The sequence below is a fragment of the Marmota flaviventris genome, chromosome 13 (genome assembly GCF_047511675.1).
Source record: "Marmota flaviventris isolate mMarFla1 chromosome 13, mMarFla1.hap1, whole genome shotgun sequence".
Classification (NCBI taxonomy): Eukaryota; Metazoa; Chordata; class Mammalia; order Rodentia; family Sciuridae; genus Marmota; species Marmota flaviventris.
The window spans coordinates 39,095,483-39,115,903 of NC_092510.1; the positions used below are offsets into that span (position 1 = coordinate 39,095,483).

The 20,421-nt window shown below is 36.1% G+C and overlaps 1 protein-coding gene across 2 annotated transcripts in view; it reads right to left on the minus strand.

Moving 5' to 3' along the window:
* Nucleotides 1–13,317: 13,317 nt before the first annotated feature.
* The window catches only part of Rfx3 (regulatory factor X3), a 301,278-nt gene continuing 294,174 nt past the window's right edge, over nucleotides 13,318–20,421 (minus strand). For both annotated transcript variants that reach the window (XM_071600604.1, XM_071600605.1), the window contains one exon: nucleotides 13,318–20,248. In XM_071600604.1, the coding sequence (XP_071456705.1) occupies nucleotides 20,010–20,248 (239 nt within the window). In that variant the 3' untranslated portion in view covers nucleotides 13,318–20,009. The remainder of the gene's footprint in view (nucleotides 20,249–20,421) is intronic.

The window sequence follows — 20,421 nt, forward strand, 5'->3', positions numbered from 1 at the left end:
AAATTGTTTCATAATGTCCCTATAATTTACTATGATCTGTTTCTTATGGGGAACTTGTATTTCTAATTTCATATTGTTTTCTCTTTCCATGCTAGATATGAATCTATACATCTTGGTTCCATTCTCCATCACTTCCTAGTAGCTAAATTAGGGTGAATGAAGCTAACAAAAATTTCCAGTTTTGTTTATTTGTCCACATGCTAAATATCCAGGGACATGGAAGGAAAAGGAACATGCACTTGGATAAGACAAACCTGTGGGTTCCATGGATTTAAAAGGCACCCTCAGAAGTCTTTTATATTTTATGTTTATTGGGGGAATAAACATTATTATTGAGCAAGTAAATGTATATGCAAATGATGAAGCAAACTACTAGATCACACTCCTTTGGGTTTTGCCTCTCCTTTGTCAGCGGTCCAGAGCACCTGCAAAGGTATTCCATGCAGGACTGATTTCCAAGTTGTCCTCAGAAGTTAGGGGAACACCAGCCTAGGTTCTGTCCAGTACCCAGCCCACCTGCTGTTCCCTAAGAGCAAGTGCTACTGGCTAATGGCACCTGGAATCCCAGCACCAGGCTGCCCTATGACAAGACCTGGGCTCCCATTCAGTCACAGACCTATGCAGCTGGCCTATGGCCTCATTTCTCAGAAGCCAAAGTGACAATTCCTGATAGTTTCCACCTGACTGTCTAAATCAGTGCAGCTGGTCACCCCTGCATCTGGTAGTAGAGAAGTTTGTCAAAAGGTGAAATGCAAGACAGAGGAGAAAATGGGGGAGGCCATATTTTCAAAAAGAGGTTAAAAAATGGTTTTCAAGAAAGAAGGGAGAGAATGCCCCTCTCACTGCTTTAGGTTTAGGTTAGGGTTCTAGTTTTCATGATCTACAGTGGGAAAGAGCAATTCTGGTTTTCATGACTTGCTTTGGGCCAGATTGAGGGACAGAGACAGGAAGGCAGGAGAAAATCAGAGTAGCTTCTGAGCCTTTCAGTCTCCTCAGTTCAAAGTACACAGCATGTCAAAACCCCGTGCTTTGGGGTGTCATGTTCTGTGTCCCACCATCAAAAACCTTCAATTATGACACACTAAAATGTCTCTGGATGTTGCCAAATATCTCCTAGGGGGTAAACACATCCCTAGTTGGAAACCCTTGCACAGAAACCCATTGAATTTACCAGCACAGTCCTTGGAACCTATTGCCTAGGGCCAGAGTCTGGTTTTATTACTCAGCATCTTAAGCCAGCTAGTTTTCATATCCACGAATTAAGAATTAATAATAGAAACTATCTCATAGGGTTGTTGAGATAATTAAGTTAATATGTAAGCCTTTGTTACTATATCTGGCAAGTACTCTAAAATCAAAAATTACTAGCTAATCAGTCAAAAAGGAGCAACTGGGACCCCAGAAAATTATCATTGCCCCTTAACATAACCATGACAATGAGCAATCAAGTCCTCACCTCTGACATTATCAGGACATGGGTGAGGGCTGCAATCCTCCCACAAGGTGGCCTTAGGCTCCCTTACAGTTCATTGGGTCATTATGGGAGGAATAGATGAATTCTACATAGGGCAGAGGGGTGGGAGGGAAAGGGAGGGGGCAGGGGATTACCAGGGATGGTGGAATGTGATAGACATCATTATCCAAAGTACATGTATGAAGACATGAATTGGTGTGAACATACTTTATATATATAAACAGAAATATGAAAAATTGTTCTATATGTGTAATAAGAATTGTGATGCATTCCACTGTCATGTATTTAAAAAATAAAACCAATTTAAAAAAAAGGCTAATATTGCAGGAGGCTGAGGCAGGAGGATGGTGAGTTCAAAAGCCAGCCTCAGCAAAACTGAGGCACTAAGCAACTCAGTGAGATCCTATCTCTAAATAAAACACAAAATAGGGTGGGGTTGTGGCTCTTTAGTCTGCTACCCCTGAGTTCAATCCCTGGTACCCTCCAAAAAAAATTCATAGGAGAGATCCTTGTTATAAACCTAGGATTTTAGGGAAATAGCTTTCAATATATTACTGTTAAGTTTTAAATTTGCTATAAACATTATGGATTCTAATTTTCAAATTTACATGCTATTTTCTAATACCTTAATGATAGTTTTGAATCAGGAATGGATATTAAATTTTATCAAATATGAGATGTGTATATTTTCCTCTTATGTAGTCTTTGAAAATTACATTGATTCCACAGTTAAAATTATCATTGCCCCTTAACATAACCTTGATATCTGGATAAAAATCAACATGGAGTGATCATCATTTTTTAAATATGTGGATGGATTCAACTTGATAATATTTCATTTAGAATTTTATGTTTTAAAAAGGTTGATTCATCTAGAATTTTTCTTTCTTGTAATTCTTTCATCATATTTTGGTATTGAAATTATGCTGGTCTAATAAAATAAGTTGATAAATGCTCCCTTATCTTCAGGAAAAAAAAATAAATCCTCAAACTATCCTTTTATTGTGGTACTGTTCTTATCCCAATTTTACAGATGATGAAACTGAACTTAAAAAGAGATTTCATGGCTACATAGTTAGCAGGTAGCATAGGAATGGAGGACAGACTTTGGACTAGAAAAGTCAGACCCTTTACTTGTTCTCCACAATTGTATCATTGGTGGTACCACTGAGTCTCCCTGAGAGATCAGTCAGAAAGGCTTGATTTCCACAATATTCTCTTTCCTTGGCACAGATAAACCACTAAAGGCTATTTCAAAGAAGCGTATGGAGCCAGGACTTGATCTTTGGGTAGCTATTTCCAGAATGAAGTCCATGCCACCATGCCACCTCAGGCAGTAAGCAGTTACCCACAGCAGGGGCTTAAAATAGCATTTGACAGATACTATGTCCCTCCAAAATAGGGATTACTAATAGAAACCATCCCATAGGGTTGCTGGATAATTAAATGAGTTAATATATGCCTTTTATATCACCCACCAGGAAGCAAGACGTCGGAAGGCACCCTCACAGAACACATTTACTCTTCCATCATGGCCAACCAAGCCCTAGTTCTTCTTGTGAATGTTTCATCAGCTCAACTCTAATTGCATTTCATTCAATTGAACAAATACAAACAGGAAGAATACCCAGATATCATGACTTTTGTGGTATTTTTAGAGAAGAAATATCAAAGAAGGAGTGTTAGTGATTGAACAAGTCAATTCAGTACCAAGCACACACCTTACCTGAGCTCTCTTGGCTTCCTCATAAATTAACATCCCTTTTAGAATAACTTTCCCCTGTATACACATAACTCTTGCTCCTCTACAGCTGTACTAGGGTTACTACTTCAATGTTTCAGAATTTTGTTATATGAATCAGTCCAAAGGTTATTACACTGAGTCTAAGGAATCATGAGTCATAGGTCATACACATTTCCTATTATTTTTACCTTTGCTTGGTAGAATGTTGGGGGAGTGGTGTTAAAATAGATCTTGGTCTAGAACATTTGTATTGAAATCCATTTTTAGGTTGAATGAAAAAAATGCATAGAGTCAAATTTAAAAAGCAAGCTTGGCTACCACTAAGCAGTTGCTCCCAATAAAGCAGACAGAAGCCCCTTTTTAGGCAATTGAGATGACAGGAATCTGGTGGCCATTTTCCCACCTGTGCTTCCTATTGGTCATTCTTTCAATCTCAGCAAGGAGACCACAGGGCCAGCACCCCAGCTCCTGCTTGTCTTGATGCCATAAACGAAATTATTTAATTTGTTCAGGCATCCTCATAAATCTAACATCCAAATGGTGAGTAAACGGGAACTTGTGAAATGTGCTGAATTTCAGAGAGAAAGGTCTGACTTTTACAGGACTATTGGGTCATTGCTTCAACCCCAAAATTTTTGTGTAGTGGATACAAGTTTCACAGCCTATAAACTGAACTCAGTTATAAAAGCAACTTCAAAGAATGATTTTTCTCTTTCCTTCTTAAGTCAAGAACTTTTGCTTTCTCACTGAAAGGATACTTTACAGCAACTCTTTGACATATTCAAATTTCCAGCATCACTACTCTCAGGCTTTGGGCCCATTATTAAATAAAATAAGGGTTACTTGAACACCAGCACAGAGACACCACAACAGTGGTTCTGATAACTGAGACAGCTGTCAAGTGATGAAAAGGAGAGTAGAATTTGCAGCTAGGATATGCTGCACAAGGGATAATCCATATCTTGGACAGGGGAGAAGGACAGCTCAAGATTCCATCATGATGCTCATAATGGATCACAGTTAAACACTTCTGGAAGGTTTATTTCTGGATTTACCGTTCAATAATTTCAGAAATTCAGAATTGAAATTGACCTTGAGAACTTTTCAGACTGAAGTTGACCTTGAGAACTAAAACCTAGGAAATGAGAATTGCAGACAATGGAAGACTACTGGATTAGAGTCTTAGGATGGCTACAATGAATTTCTATAAACTAGTACCTTAGAATAACAGAAATTTACTGTCCTACAGTTCTGGAGCCAAGAGATGCATAATCCAAGTGTCAGCAGGGTCATGCTCCTCTGAAGCTGTGCAGAACTCTCTCGATCTGTTTCTAACCTCTGATGTTGGCTGACGATTCTTGGTCCCCCTTGGCTGGCAGCTGCACTGCAGCCCCTACTGTCATCCCATTGTATTTTCGTCATGTCTTTGGGTGTGTGTACACACTTGTGTGCTAAACAGTCTTCTTCTTATAAGAACACCCTTTTATACTGGATAAGGGATCCCTGTAATTAACTCATCTTCACTTGATTATACTTACTTGCAAACATCCTATTTCCATGTTAGGTCACATTTGCAGGTACCAGGGGTTAGAACCTCAACATAGTTTGGAGGGAACACAATTTAGCTCCTAATATATATATATATCATTTTTACCTATAAAATTGAGGAAACTTCTAAAATTTTGGCAAAGTGTGGGAAATATGTATTATATAATAAAAATCAGAGAATAAAATGATAAAGTAATGGATCAAAAGTAAAACTTATATACCATATTACATAGAAATCTCATGGTGAGCTCTTTCTCCTCCTGTGCAGCAGGCATAAGATGTTTTTACATTTTTTTTCAGTTGTTAGACTTCTAGTGAATTGAAAGAATTATAAGTTGGTTCAAGCTTTCATAGTAGAGTTAGCAATAAGTTCCAAAGACTTGAAATTATGCAATGGATTGGCCCCGAAATTTAACTTCTATAATCTTTCATGGAGAATAGATGTGTATGGAAGAAATAAGATAAATACATAGATAAATGTTCAAGAAGAGTTACTAAAATTATTTGTAGTAGAAGAAACAAACTTACATTGTACAAATGCTAGGTATAATCATAAGAGAATTGATGCCTTAATCCATTCAACAAATATTTATTGATTAAATTCATATTAAACATTGTGTTACACATTGGGAATTCTATAGTGTTTAAGAGAGGTTCCTGGGATCATGAAGTTTGGAATTACAAAGGGATAGAGATCAGATAAATATCACTCAAATATCTATTTAATGTTAAAAGTTGTTAAGTGCTAAGCACATAAACTTTCAACAACAAACAAGTTTTGAGAGCTTTTTCTCTCTTTTGAATAAAGTTCTTTATCAGATATATTACAGTTGTGTACTGCTTAACGATGGAACATGTTCTGAGAAACACATCCTCAGGCAATTTTGACCCTGGGAGAATATTATAGGGTGGGTGCACTTGCAAAAAGAGAGAGGCTGCAACATCACTAGGCAATATAATTTTGTCTTTTAAGATATAAAATATATTTTTATTACGTATCATAATTACAGTAATTAGGTTCATTTTGACAAAATCATACATGCAAGGAATTTGATTTCAATTCCCACTCCCCCCTTTTCTTCCCCTCCCCCTCCCCCTATTCTACTTCCTCTACTTTCTTAAACTTTCTTTCTTCTATATATATATATGAAAGTGAAATTTTCTTTGGTCTCTTTATATGTACTATAAAGTGATTTTTAAAAATTCATTCCATGTATCTTCCCCTTTCCCTTTGTTCCTCCCTCTCATTTTCCTTCTACTCCACAGATCTTCTCCATATCTTCATGATATCCAATCCCCTCCCCTTCTGCCTTCTTTGCCTTACTTTGCTCTAGCTTCCATATAGTAGAAAAAACATTCCACCTTTGATTTTCTCAGGCTGGCTTATTTCATTTAGCATGGTATTCTTCATTTCCACCCATTTACTGGCAAAGGCCATTATTTCATTCTTATTGATGGCTGAGTAATAATCCATTGTGCATATATACCATATTTTCTTAATCCATTCATCTATTGATGGGCATCTGGGTTGATTTGATAATTTAGCTGTTGTGCATTGTGCTGCTATAAACATTGATGTGGCTGTATCACTATTGTATGCTGCTATTAGATCTTTTGGATGAATACCAAGAAGTGGGATAACTGGGTCATAAGGTGCTTTCATTCTTAGTTGTGTTTTTTTGGGGGGGGGGCGGTGGCGGGGCAGCCTCCACACTGCTTTCCAGAGTGGTGCTACTAATTTGAGGGCACACCAACAATGTAAGAGTATGCCTTTTTCTCCACACCCTCACCAGAATTTATTATTACTTGTATTCTTGGTAATGGTCATTCTGACTAGAGTGAGATGAAATCTTAATGTAGTACTGATTAGCATTTTTATAAGTGCTAGATGTTGACTATGTCAAGATCATTGTATTGTCATGAGCAACTAATAAAAAAATAAAATATATTTCTTGGTAATTTGTATTTCTGCTTTTGAGAAGTTTTAGTTTAGTTCCTTGCCCATTTATTGATTGGGTTATTTGGGGGATTTTTGACACTGAGTTTTATGGTGTCTTTATATATTTTGGATATTAATCCCCTATCAGAGGATTAGCTGGCAAAGATTTTATCCTCTATGCCCAGTCATGAATGAGGTCCTTTCCAATCTCAGGGCTAGCAATAAGCAGATAAAAAAATAGGCCTCATCAGCACAGGGAAGCTACTGTGTCGGGAGTCCTTCAGTCTAAATCCTCTTACCCTCACAGGTGAGCAACCAATGCCATTGAGTAATGAAGATAAATCTCATGAATTATATGTTGCACAGTGAACAATTCAACAGCCAAATACAGTAGTTTACGGAACAGTCCTGGGTCAGTACCTGATACATGACACCCAATATTGGACTTTCTCTTCAGGGATGATGTTCCATAAAATTCAAACACAGTTCAGTTCTTAAGTCCCGGAGAGAATCAGGGACCAACTGTTAAACCATGCAGGCCAGGAATAGCAGCATCATAACGAACAGGTGATAGGATAAATACAATTCTTTCTTCTGCCTTGAGCTTTCCAGATTTCTAAGAAATTTTCTTTTCTGAAAGTTCTTCATGGCAGTCTCCTGTTCATTATCCTAGTGCCTTGAATATTTTTTCCTGAACTTTGTCAACTTTGTTATGCAGCATCCCATTCCACTAGACAAGACATAAGATATTTGAAAATGGCAATCCCATTTGTAAGAAATTAAGCATGCTAATTTGACACCTCCTTTACATCTTTTCCACAAAACAGAAGGACACTGTCTCAGTGGGTTCTGTCTGAAATATTTTTACCAGATGTCTTTAGGCTTTGTGTGAAAAGACTCAATTAAAAAAATCCAACAATAATCATGAGATAGTAGTCCTTGCTTAGAGATCTTTGTTTCCATGTGTAAACTCTTGCTATAGTCTTGTCTTAAAAATATTTTTACCCTATCCTCTATCTTTTATAATACTAATATGATATATTTTCTTAAAGATACACCCTGCTTTCTTGTTTTAAGGAAGTATCAATAAGGCATTACGTAGGTGCCAACAGGTAGATTGGTATTCTCCCTTTCCTCGTATCACATAAGTAACTAAAGAAACAAAAGTTGTAGATTGATTGCCAGATTTACATATATATATATATATATATGAACTTATATGCAATATTTATGTGCATATATATATATAAATGTATATATGTGTGTATATAAAACTATAGCAAAGTCAAACAACCAGCAAACATTTGTCAATCACCACACTGCAGCAGTAATGGGCTATGTGGAATAGGAAGAATGTAAAGAGATGAGAAGTAAGGTCTAATTTGTTCCAGGCAAATTCCCTGAAGGCTGTCGCCCCTCTGCAAAACAGAGTTTACTAGGATATTGGGAAAACCATACCTAGAAACTCTTCCATTCCTGCCTTAAGGTAGTCCATCCTGGGAAGTGAAGAAAATAAGGCTCAAGGGCATTGATTTTATGTCACTAACTGAAGCTTAGAACTCAGATCCAGGAAGAGGATGGTGCTCTCCTGACCAACAAAAGTTGAAGTGGCAAAATAAGACCACTTTTTCAACAGCTCATACTGCAGCTGGATGCAAGCACCTGAGTGCTCTGGGGAGGGGCTGGTGCTTCCTCTAATTTTGCAGCTTAAAGTTCACAACTCAGAGGCTGGGGTTCTCTTCCCATGATGCCAGTATGGCAGATGCCATCTGTTACCTGAGAAGGTGATAGGCACCAGAGAGAACACACTCTGGCTTCCATTCCCATCTCTGTGCTGCAGGTGAGAACCGCTCCTCAGTCCTTGTTCCCTAGATGGGTAACAAATTATATCAAAAGTCCCTATGTCAAAAGAATGTCAACTATGAGTTAAAGCTCAAACACCTACAGATTGAGACAAATAGGAGAGGAGTCCAAAGTAGCAATTAGATTCAACGAGGTGTGGAGGGGCCAACCCATGCTTTCAAACCTGTCCTCTCTGGTTCCAGAATACTGCCATGAGGACATTATGTTCAGTGTTGCCAGATCCCTTGGTTTTTCAAAAAAGAAAAAAAGAAAAAAAATCAGAAAACCAGATTTTATTTAAACACATTCACTGTGAGACCTTCTAGTACAGTTATTTAAAAAAAAAAAAATGACAGCAAATTAAAAAAGAAAAAACACAAACAACAAAAAATTCAAAAGTTCTTCATGGTATAACACTACATAAGCTAACCAGGACTCTTCTGGCCCAATGTACAACCTCTAACACAGACAATACATGCTGTAAGATTCAGGAAAGCTGACTGTAAAGGCAAAGCAAGTTTAAAAGACAGCTGAGCTGACTACAAAAATAGTTTACAGAGAGAAGCAAAGACAGTCTATCCCCAAACTGTTGTCGGGGTGTCTGGAATATTTAGAAGAAACTCTGGGAGACTTGGTGGTTATTTTTTGAATGCATAAAAGAAAGGCTCAGAAGCATCTGTGCATCGAGAGGAAATATTTTTACCTTCTGGGAAGCCCAAAATGGTCGAATGAGAAAGTAAAATTCTTCTTTGTTCAGAGAATCTTGAGTTCATCTGAAGATAACTTGTTTTTCTTTTTCTTATCAATGATACACTTTGATGGCACAGATTAGTCACAGGTAAATACTACCCTAGTTAAGTGGACCAGGCTCTACACTAGTGCAATTTCTGCCTAGAATTGGCAAGAAGAGCCCATCTGATAGGATATTAATTGGTGGGTGATAAGAAAGCTCCCACTCTTTTGTTTGGTGAGTAGTAGAAGCAGTTCACCCACAATAGTGAGCACTACTGAGAGTTTACCAAATGTGAAGCACCTGCTGAGTAACTAGGAGATACTGTAGAGCCTTATCAGTGTGTACCACTCAACTTAGCCAGGGAGATCACAAAGCTAGTTACTGGTGCAAATCTAGATTTAACTTTTCTAAAACTATGTCTTAATCAACTTTGATATACTGTCTCTTACAGCAACTTCTTAAAAAACATACCTCATTTTCCACTCAGCCATCATTGTATTTGCCTCCAAGCCAGGAAAATGTTAATTACTTTAAGACCCCTTAAATTGCCCCATGAAGCTGGAAACTCAAATAGAAATGCCTTATTCCTCATTCACTGTTCTTTGGCCTAGCAATTCAAGCTGGGCTCAACTGGAGTCATTTATGTGGCAAATGCTGCCTTCCAGCCCCGCTTGGGTGTGGCCCGGGAGGTGAAGAAAACCCCTCTGAGTGAAGTCCTCAGAACTTCATGATTTCCCTCTTTTTAGTTCTCCTTACAGAGGAGTGGTGATGACCGATGTGGAGATTAAAATTTCTTCATAATAGTGGCTAGTGACTGATTGGTCAGGAATTTGAAGGAAACACGACTATAAGATTGTGACAAGGGGATGTGATGGGCAGTGTGGTCAGATCTCTCAGAAGGGACCCCCAATGTAGATATTTGTATCCCATGTCAGTGCCCATCAGAAAATATCCACCTCAGAAAAGACTCATAACCAGACACATGGGGCCTGAGGATGATGGTCAGCATCTTTCCTCATCCACTTTCAGGACCCACTTAAAGTGCCCACATACAAAGTGGCCACGGCAGGAGCTCCACAGCAGACTTACCCTCACCAAGGCTGAGAGGGCAACTGCTATTGCTGAGAGGCTGAGTGTCAGCTTGCCCCACACCAGAAACTAATGCTAGGCCTCCCAATGTGACCATTTCCTAGCGGGGGCGCTTTTTATGTTTATGACACAGGATCTTTTTCCACCATAGAAGAGGAAGCACCTCCCTTACAGAAATAACTATTCCAGGTATGGATTTTCTTTCTCCATGATTCCTGTGGGCATATGTATTTATTCATGAACATGATGCATATAACATTACTTCTGATTAGAGGACAAATTAGATAGTGAAGAGATGTGGGTGGTCACCACAGAACTTAGGGGTCTTGGGGGCCTCATCACACAGAAGCAGCTTACTCTAGAGAATGTGGGCAAACTGCTGAGAGCTCAGCTGTGGAGCTGGCTGGGAGACTGTAGACATTAGTCAATAGTTGGAGCTGTTTCTCTCACAGCCAGAATTCCTGGGTCCTCAAGGTATAGAGATGGGAATAGCCCTCTATTACACCAAATCAACCACTTAAGAGACTTTTGTTTTTTTCAGGCCTCAAAAACGGAGCTTAGTGCCTTTGGAGGTTTCAGGGTATAAGGTAAAATGTTTCCATTTGGAAACTAAGTCACAACTTCATTAAATAGGAAGGTTAATCTTATAAAAATTGCTTGGCTATAATGGGCTCCTCATGAGCTTAACCCAACAGGTAGAGAAGGAAGTCACTCCTATGATTGGATGGTTGACTTAGGTTATGAGAAAGAAATTGAGTTATTACTTTATAAATGGGGCAAGGAGGACTAAGTCTGCCATATGTCCTCTCAAGTTGTCTCAGTTGCACTTCAAAGGAAAACCACACTAATCTAATAAAGACAAGATTCTAAGGAATGGAGCGTTGAGTCACCTTATCATGTAAAGAACCTATAAAGGACACCCTGGAAGAGAGGAAGAACATGTAATGGGTAGAGGAACTAGTAAGATGTAGTTACTAATTTAAAGGTGGTGATCAACTTGGGAACTGGGGTCTATAGCAATTATGTAAGACTAGGAAGACTACTTACCCAGCTTTTCTCTATATTTTATATGAACAGAGCCAGTATTGAATACTTATTATCACTGAAGAAAAAAATAATTCCTTTAGCCCTCTACACATTCTGATGAATAGCCCATTAAGCTTTCCTCAATTCTTGTAGGAGTGTGCCATCTATTTCTTGTCATGAGTGGATACAGTCCTAAGTGAAGAAATTTGAAATCAATTAAATCTTCAGAAGCTACAACTGCATTTTGCCATCTTGACTTTGATTGGCATTCTTACTAATGCATTTCAACCTGAATATCAAAATTGAGAGCAAATGATTTTAGAATTTTTCAAAGGCCTTACAACAGCTTTTTTTAATTCAATAAAGTATAATTTTTTAAGATAAAAATGCTTTGGGTTTATTATTATTATTCACTATTGACAATAAAGAATCAATGTGCTATTAATAATTATTAATATGCTATTTCTAGACTTGCTACTTTATAAACCTAAGTTTAAATTTTAATAGTAACATTGTAGAATAGTACATTTTAGCTTTGGGTTGCACATACATTCAAATATGTGATGAAACATGAAATTTCTTTGCAGAAACAGGGGCATACACACAAATTGCAGTCATGAGTTTAATGATTCCAATTTGAATCCATCTGACAGGCTCCTCCACATTCATCTAAATGTTTACCTTCTTTAAGGTTGTGATTATGATGATGGCACCCATGTGTACACCATGATCTTAATAAATACCTTCAACTTGTATTTTCAGAGAAAAAAATCTACATTACTTTTAGACCAAAATGAAGGGAAAATATCTGGTAGATTTAATAGGATCAATTAATAAAAATGTTACATTTCTCTGGTAGCAGGCTATTTTTAAGTATTGCCCTGTGGCAGGAAGAGTATTGTAACCAAGAAGTAAATGCACCAGTTACAAGATACTTGAAAGACTTTACATTTCCCAGGGACACCAAGTTCAAAAATAAAGTGACAAAGTAGAAACTACTTTTTTTGTGTGAAAGTTCCAAATATCTCACAAGTGGTCATGGCTACAACATAAAAATGCTCAAATAGAACACCTTCATTTCCTTTCCAGTCTAGTCTTGTCTCTACTAGTCACTATAATTCTGTCCATCTTTATTCACTAAGTGCATTATTTGGATACATTTCTAAATTAACTGGGGTTAAATATCCAAATACACTGGAATAAATTTGGACATTCACAGCTAAGATGTCCATGTTTTAGTTTTAGAGATAATTTTAAAATATAATGTCAAAGTACCATGTTGGAAGACCCCCAAAGGGTATCTTTCTGCCTTGTATTTCTTTCTTCTATAGAAACTCCCTGAATTTGCTAGTCTATATTCTCTACGTTATGATCTGAAAAAAAGTTATATATATGCACATTAAAAAGTTAATTTTAAATTTGATTGTGGTGGTGGTTACAATATTCACAGGAATGTACACCAAAGAGTGAATTTTCCTGTATATATTTAAAAAAGAAAGAAAAAAAATGGGCAGGTCATCTTAAGTGTATTAAAGCAAATTTGAATAAGTTATTTCAATTTAAGCAAGGAATTTGGGTGCCAAATATCAATGTGAAATGACATAAAACAAACAAATTATGAACATCCAAAAATCTGGAACTACAATGGAGATGCTGACAGCTTCTGAAATTAAACAGCACTCAGTCACTAATCCTCTTTGAGGGTAAGATTTATACCCTGCTGGGCTTATAATTTTGTTTTTACTTTTTATGCTGTTCATGTGTAAATATTGCCAATTTCATTTGACACAAAAAAGGAAAACAACTTAATTTTGTTTCTGAGCTAATGAATGACATAGATCCTACCCTTCAGATGAGATAGTGTAGCAGAAGTTTCCTGGCAATGATTGAGGGGGAAAAAGAATCAAGCCATTTCAAATGGGTTTGTAACAAGGAAACAAATTTATTGATTTTAAAAGACAAGACACCATTTCGTTTTGAAAAACACAAGAAAGCTAGCCTGAGTTCAAGTCTGAAATATTCAGAAAAATCCTACTAATATCTTTAGTATGTTCCAGTCATTTGTTTAAACAACACACTAAAAGTTAATATATATTTTTATAATTATAAAAGTTCCCCAGTTATTGTACAGTACACAATACAAATTGCCCACAAACTATTATTTAGCTCCTGCCAATTTTGAGAGGACATGATATACTAAAAGATTTAGCATTTCTCACAAAAATCACATCAGGAAATACGTATTTACAAAATCAAATACATTATACAAAAAACCATCACATGTTATTCGGTAAAGATGTTTTTAAATAATTAAAAAGTTTATTCAACTGTAGTCCAAAAACTGGAAAAGAACATTACATTATCTCACACATACAATCTCTACAAAAGTTGCTTACCTCATTTACATAATATATTCAGTCGATTGTAAAATAAATGTTCAAATATATCCTAGTGTTACTATGTTTCTGTGCTTGTGGGACTGAATAATGGAATCTGCCACTTACTAAGTGAAATTTAAATGATGGCACTTAAAAAAAAATACAGTATCTTAAAAAAACACAATGAAAGAAGTTTTACCTAGAAGGTACGAAAGCCCTGAGTGATAGTAGAATTACTGATTGGTAAGCACTACAATTAACCTAATTAAAAGTTTACCACCTCAGGCACAAATTTCCAAGTTTTCTCAAGGCACTCACTTAAAGTTTCTGTAACCAACACATTGGTCACCACCATAGGTCCAAATTGATGATGGAGATGAATAGAGAAAAAAATTTGCTTTGGTACAAAAGATGCTTTTTAAACGAATAAAATTCAATACCTCCTTTATTGGGTCATTTAAAATTGTGTTTAGCAGGTTTAAACAAGGCAATCATTTGTTCAGAACTACTAATCAATTGAAGGAAAAATTTACTTGGTTATCAGCAGTCAATGAGAGTTTTTTATTTTTTCTTTCCTCTTAGAATCAAAATTCTTCTAACAAAGATTTGTTGCCCTCATTATTGAGCTACATAGACAATTCTTACCAAATATTTCATTACTCAGGGCTTCCAATCCCAACAGTATAATTTATTTTAAAAACAAAGGAAAGAGGGAAAAAAGAGTTAAATATCAGAACCAAATAAAAGAGACAAATCACATTAAAAAAAAGGACATCATTACCAATTACTTTAAACAAAAGGAAAAACATATCCTAGGCAGTCACTTTGTAAGTGGCTTTTACTATTTAATTAAGTAAAATTGGTAAACTAAACTCAGGTCTACTGGCACATAAAATCACTAGCAGCAATGATCAAGGCATGCAAACTGAGAAGCATTTACAGTAAATCATCATGAAGAATTCAAAAGAAGAGAGTTAAATTAAAACCCTTTGAGTATTGCATGTTAACACACGAGTAATTTGCATGGTGTAACTTCCTAAACTGCCTAAAAAGCAACGTTTACGGCATACTTGCACTATGCTATGGATGTCTTTTCACCAGACATCAGAATAGGTTACACTCTTACTTGCGCCCAGCTAGGGCCGCGCAAGCACATCTGCAGACAACACTGCTCTCGTGTTTGATCACGCTGGGGACAAAGGGGAGCAAGTGCACAAAGAGATTCCCTTGAACCAATCAGTAATGATGTAAGCAGACTGATACTTAGATATCAGAAGCAGTAGTCATAGAGTCTTTTGACAGATGAGCTTAAAATTAAGTGCTTTGCTCTCCATTCTATCTCTACATGTTTGTTTTTTTTTTCTGACAAAGTATTAAAGTTTTGGAGCATGGATAAAATTATGCCCTGTATGAATTCCCAAACAATATTTTATGAGTGATGCAAATCCAAATAGCCTGACTGCCCCCAGAGAGTTCAGAGTTTGTATATTCACTTGAACTCATTTCTTCCTAAGGCTTCACTTACACTTGTATTTTCTAAAGCTAAATAAATGAGATCTTTTGGGAAAAAAGAAGAAATGTAACCCTTTCTTTATCATACCTTTTAAAGGCAATCTAGGTACCTTCAATGTGCAGAAATCAGTTATGACATAGGTCTACACAGGCCCATGTATTTGCCCTCCTTTTCTAGAGCGTCATGATGTGATGCTAGAAAAGTTGATTTCTTTTTCTGTAAACAGTACACTTACTTAGATGGCAGTGAATATTTGGGAATAAATATATCAAGCCCTCTTGAAGGAAAATTAGGAGTTGTATATAAAATGCAAGTGTTTCAGCATGGAAACACTTTCTCTTCCTACCCCCCCTTTTAAAAAAACAGCATAATTAGACATTTGGATATAGAGTATATTTTACCGGTCTAAGTCTAAATAAATGATCTGAAAGGCTTTTGTCCCCCATTGTATATCTTACAATGCTCAAAGGGTTAATACAAGGCAATACATCAAAGGGGTTTTCTAATACTAGAACTAAGCACTGAATTAATGCTTCTATTCCAGTTTTTAAAAATCACCAAACTTGCAGAAATACTAGGATTCCATTAAATTGATTTGTTCTAACCATACACATGGAGGCTGCTCTGATCTAGTGACAAGCCCCATTTTCAAGAGCACTGCATGCTGATCCTCCTCCCCCATGTTCTGGTACATTCATACAGATCACAAAAGCTTTGACTTCAACTTTTAGATAGTTGTTATTTCTCCAAAGAATTTGGGGAAGGGGAGAGGTTATAACAAAGTCAATTTATTATATATAACCACTGCCTCATATTGAACACAAAGGTGACTTGCCAAGTTTTTAACTTTCTACTTGTGTCCACACAGGGAGGACCAACATCACAGTGACAAACTTTTTTTTTCTCTTACACTAATGTTTCAAGCACAGCATTATTTTAGACATCTCAAATATATTATCTGAATGATTTTTTTTAAAATTTGAAAATGCATTTAGTATTTCTAGACAGGGTATTCATGTAAAAAGGTCCATGATTATGGCACTGAAACCATATTCATTCCTGAATGACTTATAGCATTCTACAAGAATGTGTTCCTTTTCACTTGTCTACTACAAATCAAAGGCAGTCAATGTTGCACACTACTAATTTTAGGTATGCAGAAAACCATTTTTGAAATTTTACTTTTGTTTTTAAAGTACACCATCTAAAGAGAGGTGCATGAACCGTGCTATACAGTACAAGAAAAAGCACAAAAAGGAAAGCAGGTTTCTGAAAAGGCAGTAAGACTTATACAGTCAGTCCAAACATAGTTTGGATGAAAATCCTGAAAAGTGATCAGCAAACTCGAAGAAAAAACTGAGAATTGGGCCCTATGTTCCAATGGTTCACCCATTCCATCCTATTGTTCACTGGTTTTATAAATGCAAATCCTTTGGTGTAATCCTCAAAGTGTATGTCAAGATCACACTATAGCCATGATACTCAATCCTGTCATATGGAAATATCTTTTCCAAGACTTCAAAGTAACTAATATACCTTCCTTATAGTCTTCCTCTTTGAAAGTATAACACATGGCTTATATATAAGTCATATATCTCATGACTTATGTATGATTACAATGCCAAGAAACACCAATAAGTCCTTAGAATGTGTACTTGCATCACTTGTTAATAAATTTATTATGAGGGTATTAGTGGCTTATATTATTTAGAAAAGTCACAGTTCCAATGAATGAAAATAACAATTTCAATAATTACAACAAATGTGATTGCTCCAATTGGCTCTAATATATAAATTATAGTTTTAATTTTCTAAAACATTTTAAATTCAACATTAATGAAAATTAAGCATGTTGTACTGTGGACTACAAATAACTGGAAGTAGAGTGAACCATAGGTAGGTGTCTTTTGTGTATTGATCACAACAATCTATGAAGGATTAATATTTCTAAGTATTCCTAAAGGAGATCAGAACATTTTTATTGAGTCAATTTCAAATACAGTGATATTTATCAATTTCTAATCTGCTCTAATTTAGAACAAACCATGAACAATTGGAAGAAATGTTGAATCCTGGAGGGTCCCCAATCCCCCAAGTCTCATGAATCTAAATTTGTCCATTATTATCAGAATCCTCTAGTGATACAAATATATCCAACATTAAATTAAAAGAACAATGATAATAAATACATTTAAAGTCATTCAATAAACAAGATGAAACCAGTAAATACATTTGGTCCAATACAAATGTAATACCATTCAGGGGATAGTGGGTAAGGACAGGAAACTGAAAAAACTCAGAAAGGAGAGCCAAAATGAAGAGTGTTTTTTCCTTTTTTGATTTTAATTTTATGTGTAAATATCCTAATACACAATAAAAGAGATATATAGTTTTTAGAAACTTATGACTTCTTTTTTCTACTACATGTGTGTATGTGTGTGTGTGTGTGTGTTTGTTCAAGTGTGTGTGTAAGATGCATATTCATTGCCTTTTGGGGAGGAAAAAGGGGGATGATCATTTGAATGATGTTTAGATGAAGGTGATGCTAGGGTGCTAGTGAAGACTTTCAAATATATAATTATGTTGTAAAATACAAAATTTGAATCAATTTAAAAAATTATATTGAAAACATTGAAAATTTGCTTAAGAAACACAGTTGAACTTAAAATAGTCTGAGGCAATCAAGCAACAACAGCTCAAATACACTGTATGTTACCTGAGAAGCCATTTGGTATGTTTAACTTTATAGATTGGCTCACCCTCTTCTTCCCAACCCCCCCTCTCCCCAATACAATATAGTTTTCATTTGTAATCTTTAAATAATTTTGTGCTTTCCTTTTTCTTTTGGCTTTATTTAATTAGTTATTTATCAGTGTTTGCTGATTAGTATTTTGTAACTATTTAAAATGAAAGGATGTGCCTTTTCTGTTGCTGGTAATAATTTGAGTGCTTAAAAGAACCTTGGCTTTTCATGAAAATTAAAATGGGGATGGGTGCATGCTCTCTAGGAACTCACCTTCTGACTTTGTAGCAGACTCCTGCCCCATGGGCACTCGTGTGCATGTGAACACACAGACACCTAGACACACGGACAAACATTTAGACTGAAAAGATGCACTTCAATAAGTACCTGCTTATTTTGTAACTTTCTAGAATTGTAACTAAGTAAGAATGGTCAGAAACATATGATTTTATGTAACAAGTTGGTATTAAAACTAGCCTGCGATTCCATACCCTTAAGCAATCTGATCTGTAATCAAGTAATAGTCAACTCTAAGAATAAAAAATAGGTTCACGGTCACTCAGAGGGAAACTGATTTTTGTCTTTTTGTTTTGCTTCATTTTCTCTAAATTTCCTTTGAAGAACATGTAACCTGTCCTTACTTCAGGAATCTGAAAATGACAGGCACACTTTGTCAAATGGATTGAAGAGTTATTCACATGAACAAAATAAACCTTACTAAACCTTAGCTTCAGTTCTGTTTTAAGGCACCATGTAATAGCCGAGGTACGATGATCCCTGATGTACATTCTTCAATGGCAATGATCCATCCAGCCACCTATCCAAATCCTACAGAATTGGGGATAAGTAACGGTGAGGTGTGCCAGTTACACTGCCTTCAGGTTCTGTTTAAAATTTAAATCCACATACTTTAGAAACCAGGAAGTATTTTTGAAGGAAATAACGATATGCAGGTTGCTACATTCCTTGCATTCTATAAATTTTCTTTTATAATAGCAGCATATTGAACTACTATTAGAAAAAAGACCTGGAATAAAAGAAAGTCATCCAAATGGAATGGTTTCCTGTATGTCCAGCTCAGCATAAGTAGCATGTACACTTAAAAAAAAAAAAGTCAAGTCATTTTATCAGCGTCAGTATCTAACTATCACAGCCCCACTTAACAGCAGAACACACTTATGTAGTGGCCCCAAATACAGAATCAGTAGTCTTTAAACAGAGGACTGGGGTGCAAATAATGGTTAAAATTCAATGTCTCATGGAAACTTGCATTGTTAATATGGTCTAATAATTATGTACATAAATTATGTACATATTAGCATAATCTCTTGCAATTCTGTCATTTACTCTGAACTGATAAATGCACAGCTCAATTTTTCTTCAGAGAAAAATAGATGACCTTCCCAACCCTCTAGCACTATAATAAAAATGCTCTGTATTCTCTTTCTGTACTCCAAAATGTTATCAAAATAGTGTCTTATGGTTCTGTCCAATAAAAAGCACCTTTCAAAAGCAAATTTGATGCATCTGCTGCCAAATGGGCATGCCTCCAGTGTAAATCAAAGAAATTCATTTCTTTTGATATTTCACAGAAGTGCATCTAATTAAAAAACTTACACATGAAATCATACACCAAGACTAACAATCAACAATAAAATATTTAAGCTACAAAAAATGTAAATTACTTTTTAATTATAAGAAAACAAAAACATTGACATTAAGTGTTGTAAAAATCCTTCTTGACATCTGAAACTAAGAGAAAAAAAACTCTTATTATTAAGAGACAAATAATTTGGTTAAAAAAAAAAAAAAAAAGACCTGGCAAAATACATACACCCATTCCATTTCACAACTCCAAAAAGGTAATGTTCAGCACAGAGAGAATTTGACAACAGTCGACCTTCAGGCTTATTAAATTTTCAACTTAAGCCCAATATCAACAGGGTTAATGTAAGCTGGAAAAATACACTTTAATATTCTTTAGACTGCAGTGTAGGTGTTTCCTGTGGCGCTGCACTGCCTGATAGTCTGAGTACTTGTGACGATGTGCTCACTGTGGATTGGATTCAGGAGGCTTGGTTGCACACTGCTCTCGAGAACAGGCTGCATGCAGCCCACTGGGAACGCCTGGCTCAGCTCTGTTTTCTCTCTTTTGGCTTGAGGCTCTGAAGAGTCATCCAGTTCTTCATCCATTTCACTTTCCACTTCACTGCCTTCATCTGCACAAACAAATAATACCGAGACTACTACCAGAAGACAAATTGGAAAACTGCGATCAACCTGTGCTTTAGAAACACTTGAATATAGTACATCAAGGCAGCAACTTCTTAGCCTTTCTCAGAGGACAAAGCTTGTAGGTTTTCCTTTCATGGGATTTTACTTGTATCAATGC